The following is a 17010-nucleotide window of genomic DNA, read 5'->3' as shown; positions in this document are numbered from 1 at the left end:
AGATTTACATCACTATCAAAACTTCACGCCAGGGTAAGCTTACACGAAACTCATCCCTTGTTTTAAGTGTTTCTAAAAATCCCCTATGGGAAAAATGAATGGTGGAAAAACGATTGGAACCATTTCCCTGTTTGACCGATAGGTTTTATGGGTATTATGACACCTCCACTGTGGGGCTCTGTGAAGGAATACAAAAATGAAGGTGCCTTGGCTAGTTGGCTTCAAAACAGCGTCCTCTGTTAGTAATCTGTGTGTATATATATACATCGTTGGGCGGAGCTCGAGACAACGAGGTACACTGTTTCTCAACAAGTGTTGTTGAGAAAGAGAGGAACATTGACGGCGGTGGGTACGCACGCACGCTGTTGCATACATTGCTATATTTCCTAATGGCAACGGAGGAAAAAAGGAAATCGATGCCGCAGGCTGTATCAGCAGTCGGCTCGTTGCCGACACCTCAGTGCTACAATAACAACAATAATAATAACAACAATAACAATCGAGGCAGCGAGAATACGACCACCTCGAGCGCTACCGAATCAAGTGGACCGGAAACGCACAGCATCGGGAACGGTTGTGGAGTCAATCCAACAGTGGGAAATAACGGGAAATGGGTCCGTTTGAACGTCGGAGGTACCGTATTCCTCACAACGCGGCATACCCTACTCAAAGAACAGACTTCCTTTCTCTATCGGCTCTGTCAACAAAAGGACTTGCATTCGGACACGGTAAGAAGATAATTGATCAAGCGCTTGTCTTCGCTTTGATCAAGATGACATCCGAATCTGATAAGGCAAGACGAATGAGTGAATGGTACCCCCACCAGATATGGCTCTGGTACTGCAATGACAAGTGGGTCAGGTGGATGTGCAAGTGCTGCTTCATTCAGGCTTGTGTAGCGTGTCTATGCTCGAACACCTGTTACCTAGGGTCGGATTTTCGAGACTAGAGGGGTGGTGGCGTAGTATTTTCAAAAATCTACATGTATACAGTGCCTTCAGAAAGTATTCACACCTCTTTGACTTTTCCCACATTTAGTGTTACAGTCTAAATTCATATTGCATTGAATTGAGATTTTGTGTCACTGGCCTGTACAGAATACCCCATAATGTCAAAGTGGAATTATGTTTTTAGAAATGTTTACAAATTAATTAAATGAAAAGCTGAAATGTCTTTAGTAAAAATATGCTTAACAAGTCACATAATGCATTGCATGGACTCACTTTGTGTGCAATAATAGTGTTTTTCATTATTTTTGAATGTTTACCTCATCTCTGTACCCCACACTACAATTATCTGTCGGTCCCTCATTCCAGCAGTGAATTTCACACACAGATTCAACCACAAAGACCAAGGAGAATTTCCAATGCCTCGTAAAGAAGGGCGCCTATTGGTAGATGGGTAACATTGAATATCCCTTTGAGCATGGTGAAGTTGTTTATTACACTTTGGATGGCGTATTAACACACTCAGTCACTACAAACATGCAACTGCTCGGGATTTCACCATGAGGTCAATGATGACTTTAAAACAGTTAGAGTTTAATGGCTGATAGGAGAAAACTAGGGGATAGATCAACAATGTAGTTACTCCACAATACTTACCTCAATGACAAAAGAAGGAAACCTGTACAGAATACAAATATTCCAAAACATGCATCCTGTTTGCAGTAAGAAACTAAAATAAAACTGCAAAAAAAATGCAAAGAATTGAACATGATGTCCTGAATTCAAAGTGTTATGTTTGGGGCAAATCCAACATAACACATCACTGAGTACCACTCTTTATATTTTCAAGCATAGCGGTGGCTGCATCATGTTATAGGAAGGCTTGTCATCGGCAAGGACTAGGAATTTTTTTATGATAAAAAGAATAATAATTTAACTAAGCACAGGCAAAATCCTAGAGGAAAACCTTATTTCAGTCTGCTTTCCAACAGACACTGCGAGACAAGTTCACCTTTCAGCAGGACAATAACCGATAACACAAGGCCAAATATACACTGGAGTTGCTTTCCAAGACGACATTGGATATTCCAGAGTGGCATAGCTACTGTTTCGACTTAAGTCATATTGAAAATCTATGGCAAGACTTGAAAATGGATGTCTAGCAATGATCAACAACCAACTTGACAGAGTTTATATTGCAAATATTGTACAATCCAGGTGTGCAAAACTCTTAGAGACTTACCCGGAAAGACTCGCAGCTGTAACAGCAGCCAAAGTTGACTCTAACATGTATTGACTCGGGTGTGAATACTTATGTAAATGAGATCTCTTTTTAATTTTCAATAAATGTGCAAACCTTTCTAAAAATATGTTTTTACTTTGTCATTATGGGGTATTGTGTGTAGATGGGTGAGATTTGTAAAACATTTTTTTAATCCATTTTGAATTCCATCTGTAACACAGACAGAATGTGGAATAAGTCAAAACGTATGAATACTTTCTGAAGGCACTGTAGGTTGTCAACATGTGACTGGTCTGTTCATGAAAGACCGTACATCACTAATGCAGTAGGAGTGTATAATATGATTAATTTCAGAGTGACTGTCTATTCTTTCTGTCTGTTTGTAGCCTATGATTACAGATGGTCTCGTCCCTTGGCCACATGCTTAACCCAGTGTTGTACTGTTAATTGACTGGCTCCTGCACCAGTGGCCACAATGAATAGATGAGGCGCATCGTCTTTGTGTGTGACCTTTTATTTTTCTAACTTGATCACTAATAATCAGCTCAATTTGAGTGCTCTTCTTTGACCATTGATGGCCTGATCAATTCTACCCTGCTCTCCTCCACATCTAGATGTGGTTAGTTTATTTCAGACATTAAGCTGGATATGAGTCAAGCAAGACCTGATGAGACATTTGATATGTACCCTAGCCTACCACGCAAAGGCACGATGGATTTATTTTCCCTGGTTGACACAGACATGCTCAGGAAGTTAGTAGTTTTGGAATTGTTAGTTAGATTACTTGTTGGTTATTACTGCATTGTCGGAACTAGAAGCACAAGCATTTCGCTACACTCTCATTAACATCTGCTAACCATGTGTATGTGACAAATAAAATTTGATATGATTTTGAAAGTGATATCACATCTTAAGCCTTGTACCTTCCTTCTCAATCATATCCCCACCACCTTCTTCAAAACAGTGCAAGCTATAGTTAATCACTCCCTGTTCATATGCACTTTCCCCACTGCAGTAATAACTGCTATGGTGAAGCCCCTTCTGAAGAAGAGTAATCTAGATTCTTCAGCTATTAGCAATTTTCGGCCAATCTCCAACCTTCCATTCTTAAGTACAATTCTGTGGAAATTGGTTTTCAAACAGCTAAATTATTTTTTAAAGTGCCAACTATTTTAGAAGAATTCCAATCTGGTTTTTGTGCCTACAACAGCACAGGGAAAGCCTTAGTTAAAATGGTAAATGATCTTAGAGCCAACACAGATGCCAAACAGCTCTCTGTCCTTGTACTCTTAGATTTATGCGCTGCATTTGACACTTTTGGCCACGATGTCCTTCTGGACAAACTGAAGAAGTGGCTTCGCCTCTCTGATCCAGTTCTAAATTGGTTTAGGAGCTATTTAACTGGTCAAGAGTTTTTTTTGTCACCCTTGGTGAACATAACTCAGAGAAAATCTATCACGTGGCGTTACACCAGGTTCCATTTTGGGTCCGGTTAAGTTTATGTATGTTACCCCTCATTTTAGATTCTGACCAAAATAACTTTTTACCACCTGAGGAACATTGCCAAGATGTGGCCGTTTCTATCTCAGGCTGATACAAAGAGGCTCATCCATGCTTTTATTACAAGCAGGTTTGACTACTGTAATGCTCTCCTGTCTGGTCTACCCAAGAAAGCCATTGGTCAACTGCAAAATGTACAGAATGCTGCAGCACGGGTACTGACCAAGACCAGATAGAGAGCACACATTACACCGGTTTTAAGGTCTCTGTACTGTAAAACATACAGAATGCTGCAGCACGGGTACTGACCAAGACCAGATAGAGAGCACACATTACACCGGTTTTAAGGTCTCTGTACTGTAAAACATACAGAATGCTGCAGCACGGGTACTGACCAAGACCAGATAGAGAGCACACATTACACCGGTTTTAAAGTCTCTGCACTAGCTGCCTGTGAGTTTTAGAATTCATTTTAAGATTTTTCTATTGGTTTAAATCAATCCATGATTGTGCACCCCAATACATGTCAGACATGCTTTTAAGTTGTGTACCCAGTATGTCCCTCAGGTCCTCTGGAACTGGCCTTTTAACTATCCCAAAGACAAGGACCAAGAGTCATGGAGAGGCAGCCTTTAGTTATTATGCCCCCAAACACTGGAATAGCCTGCCAGAGAACCTGAGGGGGGCCCAAACTGTGATCTTAAAACACACCTTTTTAGCTTTGCTTTTCCTTAGGGTGCTTTTTATTGTTCTACTTGTCTTTTTTTATACTCTTATGTTTGTTGTATAGTAAATGTTTCTGCTTATTTCTATTTTCTCCTGTGAAGTGCAAGCTATATAAATAAAGCTTGATTTGATTAGTGCACTAATGTCCATGAGTGTTGCTTCTCCTCTCCTTCCTCTCTCACTCTGGTTTCAGTTATTGTTTTCTCCTTAGAATAAGTCAAATTATTGAATGTGTGTCTGTCTGTGTTGAGACAAACAACACCCCTGTTTTCCTAACAGGTATTTCCTGTGGGACCCAGTGAGGCCTCCATAGGGACCTGGAACTAGGCTAGGCAAACTGTGTAGTTCCTTGGGAAAACGCTGGGTAAACCATTAACAGACCAGGTGAGGGTTGACTTTTCCGTGACGGCTGTTTAATGGGCCGAACGGTGGTGGTGTGGCTGAACATACAGGACAGGAAATACAGAGAGAGAGTAGATCATTTTTAATCTTCACCCTCGCTGTGTGCATGTGCGTTCATGTTTCATTCATAGGAATGGTACTGAGATATTCTGGTGTTGTCATCATACATGACAACATCGGTCTAAGGCACTGCATCTCAGTGCAGGAGGCGTCACTGCAGTCCCTGGTTCGAATCCAGGCTGAATCTCATCCGGCTGTGATTGGGAGTCCCATAGGGCGGCGCACAATTGTCCCAGCATCGTCCGGGCTTGGCCAGGGTAGGCCGTCATTGTAAATAAGAATTTGTTCTTTACTGACTTGCCTAGTTAAATAAAGATTACATTTTTTAAATAATTTTAAAAAACACATACTGTCGTGTCCAATGAGGAAGTGTCTGTCTGTCTGTCCTCAACTGCAGTTGCTCTGGGTTGTCTCTTCCTGTCCCTGTCCAGCCCCCTTTTCCCCAGCACCTCTACCTCTGCCCTTGTCTATCTCCCTCACCCTCATCCATTCTCCAGTGTCTGCCAGCTCTCGTCAACCGTCCATTCTCCTTTTCTCTGCCTGGCTCCCAAGACTCATCTTCCTTCAACTGAGTGCCTCACTTACCCTCCATCCCTCCGGCCCATCTCGCTCTCACGCCCTCTCTCTCATTCTGATCTGATCTGCAGGCTCTCATTCTTTAAGGAATGAGAAAAGGGCCTTCCACAAAGTTGGAAGTACAGAATCATCTAGAATGTCATTGTATGCTGTAGCATTAAGATTTCCTTTCACTGGAACTAAGGGGTCTAGCCCGAACCATGAAAAACTGCCCCAGACCATTAGTCCTCCTCCACCTAACTTTACAGTTTGCACTATGCATTAGGGCAGGTAGTGTTCCCCTGGCATCCGCCAATCCCAGATTTGTCCGTCGGACTGCCAGATGCGTGATTAATCACTCCAGAGAACACGTTTCCACTGCGCGTTTCCAGTCCAGTGGCGGCGAGCTTTACACCACTCCAGCCGACGCTTGGCATTGGCAATGGTGATCTTAGGCTTGTGTGCTCAGCCATGGAAACCTATTTCATGCAGCTCCAGACTAAAAGTTATTGTGCTGACGTTGCTTCTAGAGGCAGTTTGGAACTGGGTAGTGAGTGTTGCAACCGAGGACAGACGATTTTTATGCGCTTCAGCACTCGGCAGTCACATTCTGTGAGCTTGTGTGGCCTACGACTTCAGGGCTAAGACGTTGCTCCTAGATGTTTCGACTTCACAATAACAGGATTTACAGTTGACTGGGGCAGCTCGAGCAGGGCAGAAATGTGACTAACCGACTTGTTGGAAAGGTGGCATCCTATGACGGTGCCACGTTGAAAGTCACTGAGCTCTTTAGTAAGGCCATTCTACTGCCAATGATTGTCTATGGAGATTGCCTGGCTGTATGCTGAAATAGCCAAATCCATTCATTTGAAGGGGCATCCACAGACTTTTGTATATATAGTTTACTTCTCTCTTTCTGCTCTTCTGCTAGCTCGCTCCACTCTGTTCCTGTTCCTCAATCCCTCTCTCCGATTCTCCTCTTTTTGAACTCCTTGGCCTCTCTCATCTCTCTCTGCCTCCCTCTCTCTTTCTAGTGTCTCTGTGTTTGAGGATGGGTGCCTGGGGCTGGTTGAGTAATCGTCAGGAAGGGAGCGCTCTATGGAGATGCTGTAAAGGCACTGGCAGGCCGTCAGCCAAAAAGGGGCCAAGCCATGTGAATGTAACAGGCTCTCTCTCCAACTCTCTCTCTTCTCTCCATGTCTCTGTGCTACTCTCTTCATTCTTAGCCCCTATCTCTCTCTACCCCCCATCCCTAGGCTGTAAGAGGGACTCAATCACTAATTATCGTCCTTCTCAACAAAAGAGGACTTTTGCTGTTAGTGTATAACAGGTAATCGCAAGGGGGTTTCAATCCTACATATTGACCAAAACCCAATAGACTAGAATAGCACTTAATATTGATCTCCTATTCATACTAGTAATTCCTATGGTTCTCTCCTCTACTGTAGGATGAGACAGGGGCCTATGTGATAGACAGAGACCCCACCTACTTTGGCCCCATCCTCAACTACCTGCGACACGGCAAACTAGTCTACAACAAGGAGTTGGCTGAAGAAGGTACTGGATTACGTTTGGTATTTTTTGACATGTACTACATAATGTGTTATGCCATTTTAATGCATTGTAAGACTAGCAATAAGCATGCAGCAGTGGTGTGTGGGTAAAAATCACTGGGGAAGCCAGAAAAAAGCCATACTTCAACCTATGTGTTGTGATAATTGAGTTGCTTTCTCTATAACCTGTTAGTTCATATTCCTTGACACCGTGATATATAGGTCTAAGGCCGAGACAATAAGAAGATAGTGGCAGAATAAATTCAACCACACCTTTGTTTCATCACACCCGGAGAGCAACCTCTTTCCGGCAACGTCCACAAAGCATATTGCATGTAACAAACAGTTACATTACCTACAGCAGGGTCAAGCAAGTAATGTTTCCCACATTTTCGGACTACTAAACAACTATTGATTTAGAATTACGTGAGTTACCCAAGTCGAAAACATTTCAACATCATCTAATAACCTATGCTTAGTCTAAGACAGTTAAACAAATATATATATATATATATATATATATATATATATATATATATATATATATATATATATATATATATATATATTTATTTAACACATTTAACCAGGTAGGCTAGTTGAGAACAAGGTCTACCAAAAAAACTACCAAAAACAATTTAGTCCAATCAAGATAAGTATGATTTAGTTGTCCATGGTTCTGATTTCTCTCTCTCTCTCTCTCTCTCTCTCTCTCTCTCTCTGTCTTTCTGTCTTGTCTGTCCTGTGTGTGTTCCCTCTCCCAGGTGTGTTGGAGGAGGCTGAGTTCTACAACATCACTCCTCTGATCAAACTGATCAAGGAGCGGATCCTGGAGCGGGACTGTAAAGTCACACAGGTCAAACACGCACACTGTACATAAGCGGCCAAGATATACACAAATACAAGATGGCTACAGGTTAAAACAACAGACTCACAACCAGTGCTTTGTGCAGAAAGTTCTGCCATTTTTCCCTCTGTATTTTCTAGTATATTCCACCCATCCCCTCTGTCCTGTCTAAATGATGTCTCCTCTCTAGTATTTCTGTTATGTATCTTTCTATCTTCCTCTCTCTGTATTATACAGTTATACACTGCCCATTGCCCACACACACACACACACACACACACACACACACACACTGCCTCCCTTTACCCCCTCCTTTTCACCCACCACCCCTCAAGCTCTCCCTATCCTCTTTTTTGATCTGCCTTTCCTTTCCTTACAAACACCTATCACCTTCTCCAACTTTTGACTACTCTGTCTTACTCTCTCTCTCAGCAGATGCCTCCTAAGCAAGTGTACTGAGTGTTGCAGTGTTTACATATCTCTCTCTCCACACTTCTCTTTCTCCATCTATCAGCAGGTGCCTCCTAAACATGTGTACCGGGTGTTGCAGTGCCAGGAGGAGGAGCTGACTCAGATGGTTTCCACCATGTCGGACGGCTGGAAGTTTGAGCAGGTCAGCGTACGCGCCTGCAGAAAGCCCCGCACTGGACTGCTCTGGACTGTGGGTTGGACTCGCTGCTCCTCTGCTCTACCACCCTCCCAACCAATCAACTCCTTTCCTGCTCTTTGCTAGCCAATCAGATCCTCAGAGGAAGACCAATCCTAGACCAAGGCCCAGTCCTAATCTGCTCACAAATACAGCCTCCTTTTCACATTTCCATCCCCTCAGAAGAAGACTGATCTAAACAGACATGTTGTGTTGCAAACACAGACCAGTGATCATAAGGGGAAGGAGATGCAAAAAGGATGCGGAGCTAAGAAAGTTCCAATAGAAGCTACCATATGTTGGCACATTGACAGTTTAGTAAAGAGTATTGAGTGATGCTGTAATGCTAAACATTGCCGTCACTGTGTCAGGGTGTACAGTTCAGTCTCACTGCCCGTAGTTGTAGTGCTGCTAAGCTGTCCTTCTCATCTGTCCCTGCTCTTTGCATGAGCATCCATGGACTTACCTGCTGTGATATGGGGCCATCTCTCGTGCTCTCTCTCCGTGTGTGTGACTCACTCGCTCTCTCTCTCCTCTCTCCATGTGTGTGACTCACTCGCTCTCTCCCTCTCCTCTCTCTGTGTGGGTGACTCACTCGCTCTCTCTCTCCTCTCTCCGTGTGTGTGACTCACTCGCTCTCTCTCTCCTCTCTCCGTGTGTGTGACTCTCTCTCTTCTCTCTCCTCTCTCTGTGTGTGTGACTCACTCGCTCTCTCTCCTCTCTCTCTCCTCTCTCTGTGTGTGTGACTCACTCGCTCTCTCTCCTCTCTCCGTGTGTGTGACTCACTCGCTCTCTCTCCTCTCTCCGTGTGTGTGACTCACTCGCTCTCTCTCTCCTCTCTCCGTGTGTGTGACTCACTCGCTCTCTCTCTCCTCTCTCTCTCCGTGTGTGCGTGTGGTAGATGGTGAACATTGGTTCGTCATACAGCTATGGGACAGAGGACCAGGCAGAGTTTCTTTGTGTGGTGTCCAAGGAGCTACACACACCTGGCTCAGGCCTGGGCACCGAACAGAGCCACAAGACCAGGGTGAGACTGACACACAGGAAACACACACGGGTACACATGCGTCAGATAGGTGAATGGTGTACAATGTAGAAGTATATCTATCACCACCATTCACTTCGACCAAGGTCTGAAGTAGCAGGATATGGATCTGTCCCTGTGTGACATTTCTCCTCATCCAAGATGATCTCAGCATCCTTTGATCTTAGTCTCGGCATTCTCCACTCAAACACTCCAAATGTCCATTTAAATTGGATACCAATTTCATGGTATCCAATTGGTAGTTAGTCTTGTCTCATCGCGCAACTCCAGTACAGACTCAGGAGAGGCGAAGGTCGAGAGCCGCGCATCCTCCGAAACACAACCCAGCCACACACTGCTTCTTGACACAATGCCTGCTTAACCCGGAAGCCAACCGCACCAATGTGTCGGAGGAAACAACGTACACCTGGCGACAGTGTCAGCATGCATGGCTCCCGGCCTGCCACAGGAGTCGTTAACACTCGATGGGACAAGGACATCCCTGCCGCCAAACCCTCCCCTAACCCGGACAACGCTGGGTCAATTGTGCGCCGCCCCATGGGTCTTCCGGTCACGGCTGGCTGCGAGAGAGCCTGGAATCGACCCAGGGGCGGCAGGGTAGCCTAGTGGTTAGAGCGTTGGACTAGTAACCGAAAGGTTTCATGTTCAAATCCCCGAGCTGACAAGGTACAAATCTGTCGTTCTGCCCCTGAACAGGCAGTTAACCCACTGTTCCTAGGCCGTCATTGAAAATTAGAATTTGTTCTTAACTGACTTGCCTAGTTAAATAAAGGTAAAATGTTAAAAAAAATTAAAATCTCTAGTGGCACAGCCTTAGACCTCTGCGCCACTCGGGAGGCAACACTCCAAATGTCACACACACACGTCTCCCAAATGTAATTCACAAGCACATTCACGCTATCATCCATATGTTCTCTCTCTCTCCATGATACATCAATCTGTTTTTTGTCGTTTTTTATTCTCCACATTTTTATTCGAGGGAAGGCTTCAGAGGTGCAGGATGATGAGGAGGAGTGCGGAGAGAGAAATACCACCCTGAATGAGTGCATAAGGGAATGACAGTCTTGTGTCAATGTTCCAAGGACGTGAATGGGTGAGGATCCATGCTAGTGTTGTTGGCTGGTGGTGCTAGTAGCAGTAGTAGACTGTGTGATCAGAAGGGATCCAGGGCTATTTCACAGCATGGCATTCCTTACCCCAAACTCAACACAGTAACCAAAGGCCAAGGATGAACTAACTTTTATAAAAATTAAAAATAAAAATTATTAGATTTTTACAATATGTGGAGAAAAAAGCAGACCTTGAACTTTTGCTCCCTGTCAAAAACAGTTGGCTTCTGTTTGTTTGAAATACTAATTGTGATGCCAGAGAGCTTGCTATTGCCCTGGGGCCTTTGTGTCCTGCCTGGGACATGATCTGTTCAGCGGCATAACCCAGCTGTTCTGATGATGAGCTAGTCTCCCTAGGAAGAGGGATTGCCTCTCACATGAACAATGCCCTAGTTGCCTGTTACGAACCCCTTTAGCTCCTGCAGTGTAGGGGGGATGGAAACGAGACCCGTAACATATCTCATGAAAATCACCCCAGTGAAAAGGTAACAGTGAGAACAAACAAAAAACACAGACAACATAAATCTACCGTCAAACACTTCATGTTTATTTCAAACACACGGTAATGGGGTGTGGGGAAAAAGGGGCTGAGCTGGACCCAAGGAAAGAAATAATATACACTGCTCAAAAAAATAAAGGGAACACTTAAACAACATAATGTAACTCCAAGTTAATCACACTTCTGTGAAATCAAAATGTCCACTTAGGAAGCAACACTGATTGACAATAAATTTCATATGCTGTTGTGCAAATGGAATATACAACAGGTGGAAATGATAGGCAATTAGCAAGACACCCCCAATAAAGGAGTGGTTCTGCAGGTGGTGACCACAGACCACTTCTCAGTTCCTATGCTTCCTGGCTGATGTTTTGGTCACTTTTGAATGCTGGCGGTGCTTTCACTCTAGTGGTAGCATGAGACGGAGTCTACAACCCACACAAGTGGCTCAGGTAGTGCAGCTCATCCAGGATGGCACATCAATGCGACCTGTGGCAAGGTTTGCTGTGTCTGTCAGCGTAGTGCCCAGAGCATGGAGGCGCTACCAGGAGACAGGCCAGTACATCAGGAGAGGTGGAGGAGGCCGTAGGAGGGCAATATTCCAGCAACAGGACCGCTACCTCCGCCTTTGTGCAAGGAGGAGCAGGAGGAGCACTGCCAGAGCCCTGCAAAATGACCTCCAGCAGGCCACAAATGTGCATGTGTCTGCTCAAACGGCCAGAAACCTACTCCATGAGGGTGGTATGAGGGCCCGACGTCCACAGGTGGGGGTTGTGCTTACAGCCCAACACAGTGCAGGACGTTTGGCATTTGCCAGAGAACACCCAGATTGGCAAATTCGCCACTGGCGCAGTGTGCACTTCACAGATGAAAGCAGGTTCACACTGAGCACATGTGGCAGAGTCTGGAGACGCCGTGGAGAACGTTCTGCTGCCTGCAACATCCTCCAGCATGACCGGTGTGGCGGTGGGTCAGTCATGGTGTGGGGTGGCATTTCTTTGGGGGGCCGCACAGCCCTCCATGTGCTCGCCAGAGGTAGCCTGACTGCCATTAGGTACCGAGATGAGATCCTCAGACCCCTTGTGAGACCATATGCTGGTGCGGTTGGCCCTGGGTTCCTCCTAATGCAAGACAATGCTAGACCTCATGTGGCTGGAGTGTGTCAGCAGTTCCTGCAAGAGGAAGGCATTGATGCTATGGACTGGCCCGCCTGTTCCCCAGACCTGAATCCAATTGAGCACATCTGGGACATCATGTCTCGCCCCATCCACAGACTGTCCAGGAGTTGGCGGATGCTTTAGTCCAGGTCTGGGAGGTCATGTGGCTGGAGTGTGTCAGCAGTTCCTGCAAGAGGAAGGCATTGATGCTATGGACTGGCCCGCCTGTTCCCCAGACCTGAATCCAATTGAGCACATCTGGGACATCATGTCTCGCCCCATCCACAGACTGTCCAGGAGTTGGCGGATGCTTTAGTCCAGGTCTGGGAGGAGATCCCTCAGGGGACCATCCTCCACCTCATCAGGAGCATGCCCAGGCATTGTAGGGAGGTCATACAGGCACGTGGAGGCCACACACACTACTGAGCCTCATTTTGACTTGTTTTAAGGACATTACATCAAAGTTGGATCAGCCTGTAGTGTGGTTTTCCACTTTCATTTTGAGTGCGACTCCAAATCCAGACCTCCATGGGTTGATACATTTGATTTCCATTGATAATTTGTATGATTTTGTTGTCAGCACATTCAACTATGTAAAGAAAGAAGTATTTAATAAGAATATTTAATTCATTCAGATCTAGGATGTGTTATTTTAGTGTTACCTTTTATTTTTTTGAGCAGTGTATATCCAAACAAACCCCTAAGCTAGTCTAGCCTGCTTTAAGAACAGCTGGCTAACTAACCAAAAATACAGGGGGTGATACGCCAGTTCTAACTAGGATATTTAGACACTGTTTTCCTATGGGTAATGTAGGCCCATGGGCGACATGGCTGGTTATCCCCTTTTCCCACCAACAAACAGTCATACACCATAACAATACAATACTCACAGATAACGGACAAAGTGACATGTAGGTGCAAAAACAAAAGAGAGATCTCCAGAGAGAACTGATTGGGATACTTTTAAACCAAGGGAAAGGGGATGTGATTGGGTAAGGGAAAAGGAGCAGGTGTGTCTTCAGTGGCGACTGATTAGTGACACCTGTGAAGGAAAGAAAACAAATACACACACACAGGATACCTGTATCTGTAACATTGCCTCTCACATGAACAATGCCCTAGATGCCTCTCACATGAACAATGCCCTAGATGCCTCTCACATGAACAATGCCCTAGATGCCTCTCACATGAACAATGCCCTAGATGCCTCTCACATGAACAATGCCCTAGATGCCTCTCACATGAACAATGCCCTAGATGCCTCTCACATGAACAATGCCCTAGATGCCTCTCACATGAACAATGCCCTAGATGCCTCTCACATGAACAATGCCCTAGATGCCTCTCACATGAACAATGCCCTAGATGCCTCTCACATGAACAATGCCCTAGATGCCTCTCACATGAACAATGCCCTAGATGCCTCTCACATGAACAATGCCCTAGATGCCTCTCACATGAACAATGCCCTAGATGCCTCTCACATGAACAATGCCCTAGATGCCTCTCACATGAACAATGCCCTAGATGCCTCTCACATGAACAATGCCCTAGATGCCTCTCACATGAACAATGCCCTAGATGCCTCTCACATGAACAATGTCCTAGATACCTCTCACATGAACAATGTCCTAGATCTGGGATATCCAAGACTAATAATGAGCTGACGCTGCTGTGCTGCCACTGATCCAAACCCTCTCCTAAAGGTCTCTCATTACCAATGCAATGACATGGAATAGCCCTGACCTTTTGTGTAATAGTGGTATTAATGTATTTTACAGTTCACATACACACACATCATTATACTTGTAGAAGTGTAAAGGGGACATAGTTTGGGAAAACTGCACAAAGTTTAGCTGCTGCGTTTTTTGTTTATCCAAACACCAATTAATCAATCAAACGTATGTTGTTGTTTTCCATCCACAACAAGGGGACACACACTATTACTGTCACCATCAGCATCAAACATTACATTTCTGTGATAAGATTGTTTCCCATGTCATCCAATCCAAGCTGATCCACAACTTGAAATGTTTCTGAATATTGTGATGGGTTATATGAACATGATAATCTGTCTTTAAAGATGGTTTCTCCTTTCTCTGCTTGTCTTCCAGCTTTTTCACATGCATGGATCCCGGATGTACTAGAGAGAAATGTATTTTTTTCGCTTGACATTCCATTATGTGTTTGTTTATATATGTTGTATTGTTGCTTTGGGGAAAAAAACTACCAATAAATGCTCAAACATTATTTTCAAATATTATTGAAACATAAGCTATGTGGAATATGATTCATAAGTAAGTTGTTATTGTTTAGACTGGTTCTGACTGGTCTGATGCTTTATACAGTAGTGAGACATGGGCCTGTGGTGCGTCTGACATTTAGTGAGATTTATACAGAAAGACAGACGGACATCAACTAACCGTGCAACACGCACACACACACACTCTTTCACTCTCACTCACACACTCCCCCGATTTCTCAATTCAATTTCAATTCAATTTAAGGGGCTTTATTGGCATGGGAAACATGTTTACATTGCCAAAGCAAGTGAAATAGATATGAACAATAAGTTAACAGTAAACATTACATTCACAAAAGTTCCAAAAGAATAGAGACATTTCAAATGTCATTGTCTATATACAGTGTTGTAATGCTGTGCAAATAGTTCAAGTAAAAAAAGGGAAAATAAATAAACATAAATATGGGTTGTATTTACAATGATGTTTGTTCTTCACTGGTTGCCCTTATCTTGTGGTAACAGGTCACAAATATTGCTGCTGTGATTGCACACTGTGGTATTTCACCCAATAGATATGGGAGTTTATCAAATTTGAATTGTTTTCTAATTCTATGTGGGTCTGTGTAATCTGAGGAAAATATGTGTCTCTAATATGGTCATACATTTGGTAGGAGGTTAGGAAGTGCAGCTCAGTTTCCACCTCATTTTGTGAGCAGTGTGCACATAGGCAGACCTGGCTCCCAAGAGAAGACAAGGTATTCTGGCACTGTGTACTCTGTTTAGGGCCAAATAACATTCTAGTTTGCTCAGTTTTTTTTGTCAATTCTTTCCAATGTGTCAAGTAATTATCTTTTTGTTTTCTCATGATTTGGTTGGGCCTAATTGTGTTGCTGTCCTGGGGTTCTGTGGAGTCTGTTTGTGTTTGTGAACAGAGCCCCAGATCCAGCTTGCTAAGGGGGCTCTTCTCCAGGTTCATCACTCTGGTAATGGCTTTGTTATGGAAGGTTTGGGAATCACTTCCTTTTAGGTGGTTGTATAATTGAACTGCTCTTTTCTGGATTTGGATCATTAGCGGGTATTGGCGTCTTTTCTGCTCTGCATGCATTACCTGGTGTTTTATGTTGTACACAGAGGATATTTTTAGCAGAATTCTGCATGCAAAGTCTCAATTTGGTGTTCATCCCATTTTGTGAATTTTTGGTTTGGGACGGATCCCAGACCTCATAACTATAAAGAGCAATGTCTCTATGTTTTTGGTTGGACAGGTTTCTCAATTTCTTTAAGTTCTTACATTCTTCATCAAACCATTTGTCACTGTTGTTAATTTTCTTAGGTTGTTCGCTTGAAATTTGTAGATTTGATAGGGAAGCTGCGATGTCAAATATACTGTTTAGGTTTTATACTGCCAAGTTTACACCTTCACTATTACAGTGAAACATTTTGTCCAGGAAATTGTCTAGAAGCAATTGAATTTGTTGTTGCCTAATTGTTTTTTGGTAGATTTCCACACTATTTTCCTTCCATCGATAGCATTTATTCATTTTATTCAGTTCCTTTGGCTTTGATGCCTCATGATTGAGCATAGCTCTGTACAAGTAGAGTGTGATTTTGTTGTGATCTGATAGGGGTGTCAGTGGGTTGACTGTGAACGCTCTGAGAGACTCTGGGTTGAGGTCAGCGATAAACTAGTCTACAGTACTACTGCCAAGAGATGAGCTATAGGTGTACCTACCATAGGAGTCCCCTTGAAGCCTATCATTGACTATGTACATACCCAGCGTCTGACAGAGCTGCAGGAGTTGTGACCATCACAGTAGGCCCGGACCATCACAGTAGGTGTGAGCAGAGCATGTTGAGCATCTGATACATACCTCTTAGGTAGCAGGATGGGGCTTGGGCGGGTGTAATAGTGGGGGTTGAGCCTGTTGCTCTGCTCACGAACTGGGCATGTGTCCTGCTGTCATTTTGAGGTCCTTGCTGCAGGGGCGGGGGGCATGGGGTGAGCAAAAGGGGCATATAGGTTGTGGCCTTGTTTTTCTTAGGGTGGTCTTGGTTGGGGTGTGGCTGGTGATGCTGTGGTCTTTGTGTAGGTCTTCTTGGCGTGGGTTCTCTTGGTGCAGGTCCTTCGGGAGGGGCTCTTGCAGGTCTTTGAGGGTGTCTCTCTGGTCTGAGCGGGGTGTCCGTTGCTCTGTTTCTCCTGTGTGAGGTGCTGGGGCTACGGTTGAGGGTGACGTCCTTGTAGAGGTGTACCTGGTCGTAAAGGCTGTTCAAGTCCAGGGTGGAGTGGTGGGCCAGGTAGACATTAGCTTTTGAGGAACAGTCTCGCAAAATGCTTGCATTCACCCGCTGTATGGTGACAGGGTGAAAGTATTTTCGTGGTAGCAGGATGGAGATAACCACTTGTGCGTTGGGGAAAGTGGAGAAAACCTTTTCAATCACTCCCTTGAGTGCTATTGCCACCCTTTCCTGCTGGCCCTCA

At 44.4% G+C, this 17010-nt stretch overlaps 1 protein-coding gene across 5 annotated transcripts; it reads left to right on the top strand.

Moving 5' to 3' along the window:
• The first annotated feature begins 150 nt into the window (after positions 1 to 150).
• On the top strand, positions 151 to 14539 carry LOC112258637 (BTB/POZ domain-containing protein KCTD5). 5 transcript variants are annotated; one of them, XM_024433150.2, is made up of 7 exons: positions 152 to 728; positions 6882 to 6990; positions 7751 to 7842; positions 8348 to 8494; positions 9381 to 9506; positions 10509 to 10617; positions 14404 to 14539. In XM_024433150.2, exons 1-6 carry the CDS (start codon positions 390 to 392, stop codon positions 10581 to 10583), a joined length of 888 nt encoding a protein of 295 aa, XP_024288918.1. In that variant the 5' UTR covers positions 152 to 389; the 3' UTR covers positions 10584 to 10617; positions 14404 to 14539. The 5 variants fall into 5 exon arrangements, with proteins under 5 accessions (XP_024288933.1, XP_024288918.1, XP_024288949.1 ...); XM_024433181.2 differs by having other exon boundaries at positions 153 to 728; positions 8351 to 8446; XM_024433158.2 differs by having other exon boundaries at positions 153 to 728; positions 8351 to 8494.
• Positions 14540 to 17010: the final 2471 nt, after the last annotated feature.

The sequence above is a fragment of the Oncorhynchus tshawytscha genome, linkage group LG01 (genome assembly GCF_018296145.1).
Source record: "Oncorhynchus tshawytscha isolate Ot180627B linkage group LG01, Otsh_v2.0, whole genome shotgun sequence".
In the NCBI taxonomy this organism is placed as follows: domain Eukaryota; kingdom Metazoa; phylum Chordata; class Actinopteri; order Salmoniformes; family Salmonidae; genus Oncorhynchus; species Oncorhynchus tshawytscha.
The sequence above is the reverse complement of the archived record's forward strand: the minus strand, read 5'-3'. Positions and strand labels throughout refer to the sequence as shown.

Bases quoted from the DNA above. Each gene is read 5' to 3' on its own strand.
- LOC112258637 (XM_024433150.2), top strand. From the start codon at position 390: ATGGCAACGGAGGAAAAAAGGAAATCGATGCCGCAGGCTGTATCAGCA. The intron at 729-6,881 runs GTAAGAAGATAA...CCTCTACTGTAG, and splicing joins AGGACTTGCATTCGGACACG to GATGAGACAGGGGCCTATGT. The intron at 9,507-10,508 runs GTGAGACTGACA...ATTCGAGGGAAG, and splicing joins AACAGAGCCACAAGACCAGG to GCTTCAGAGGTGCAGGATGA.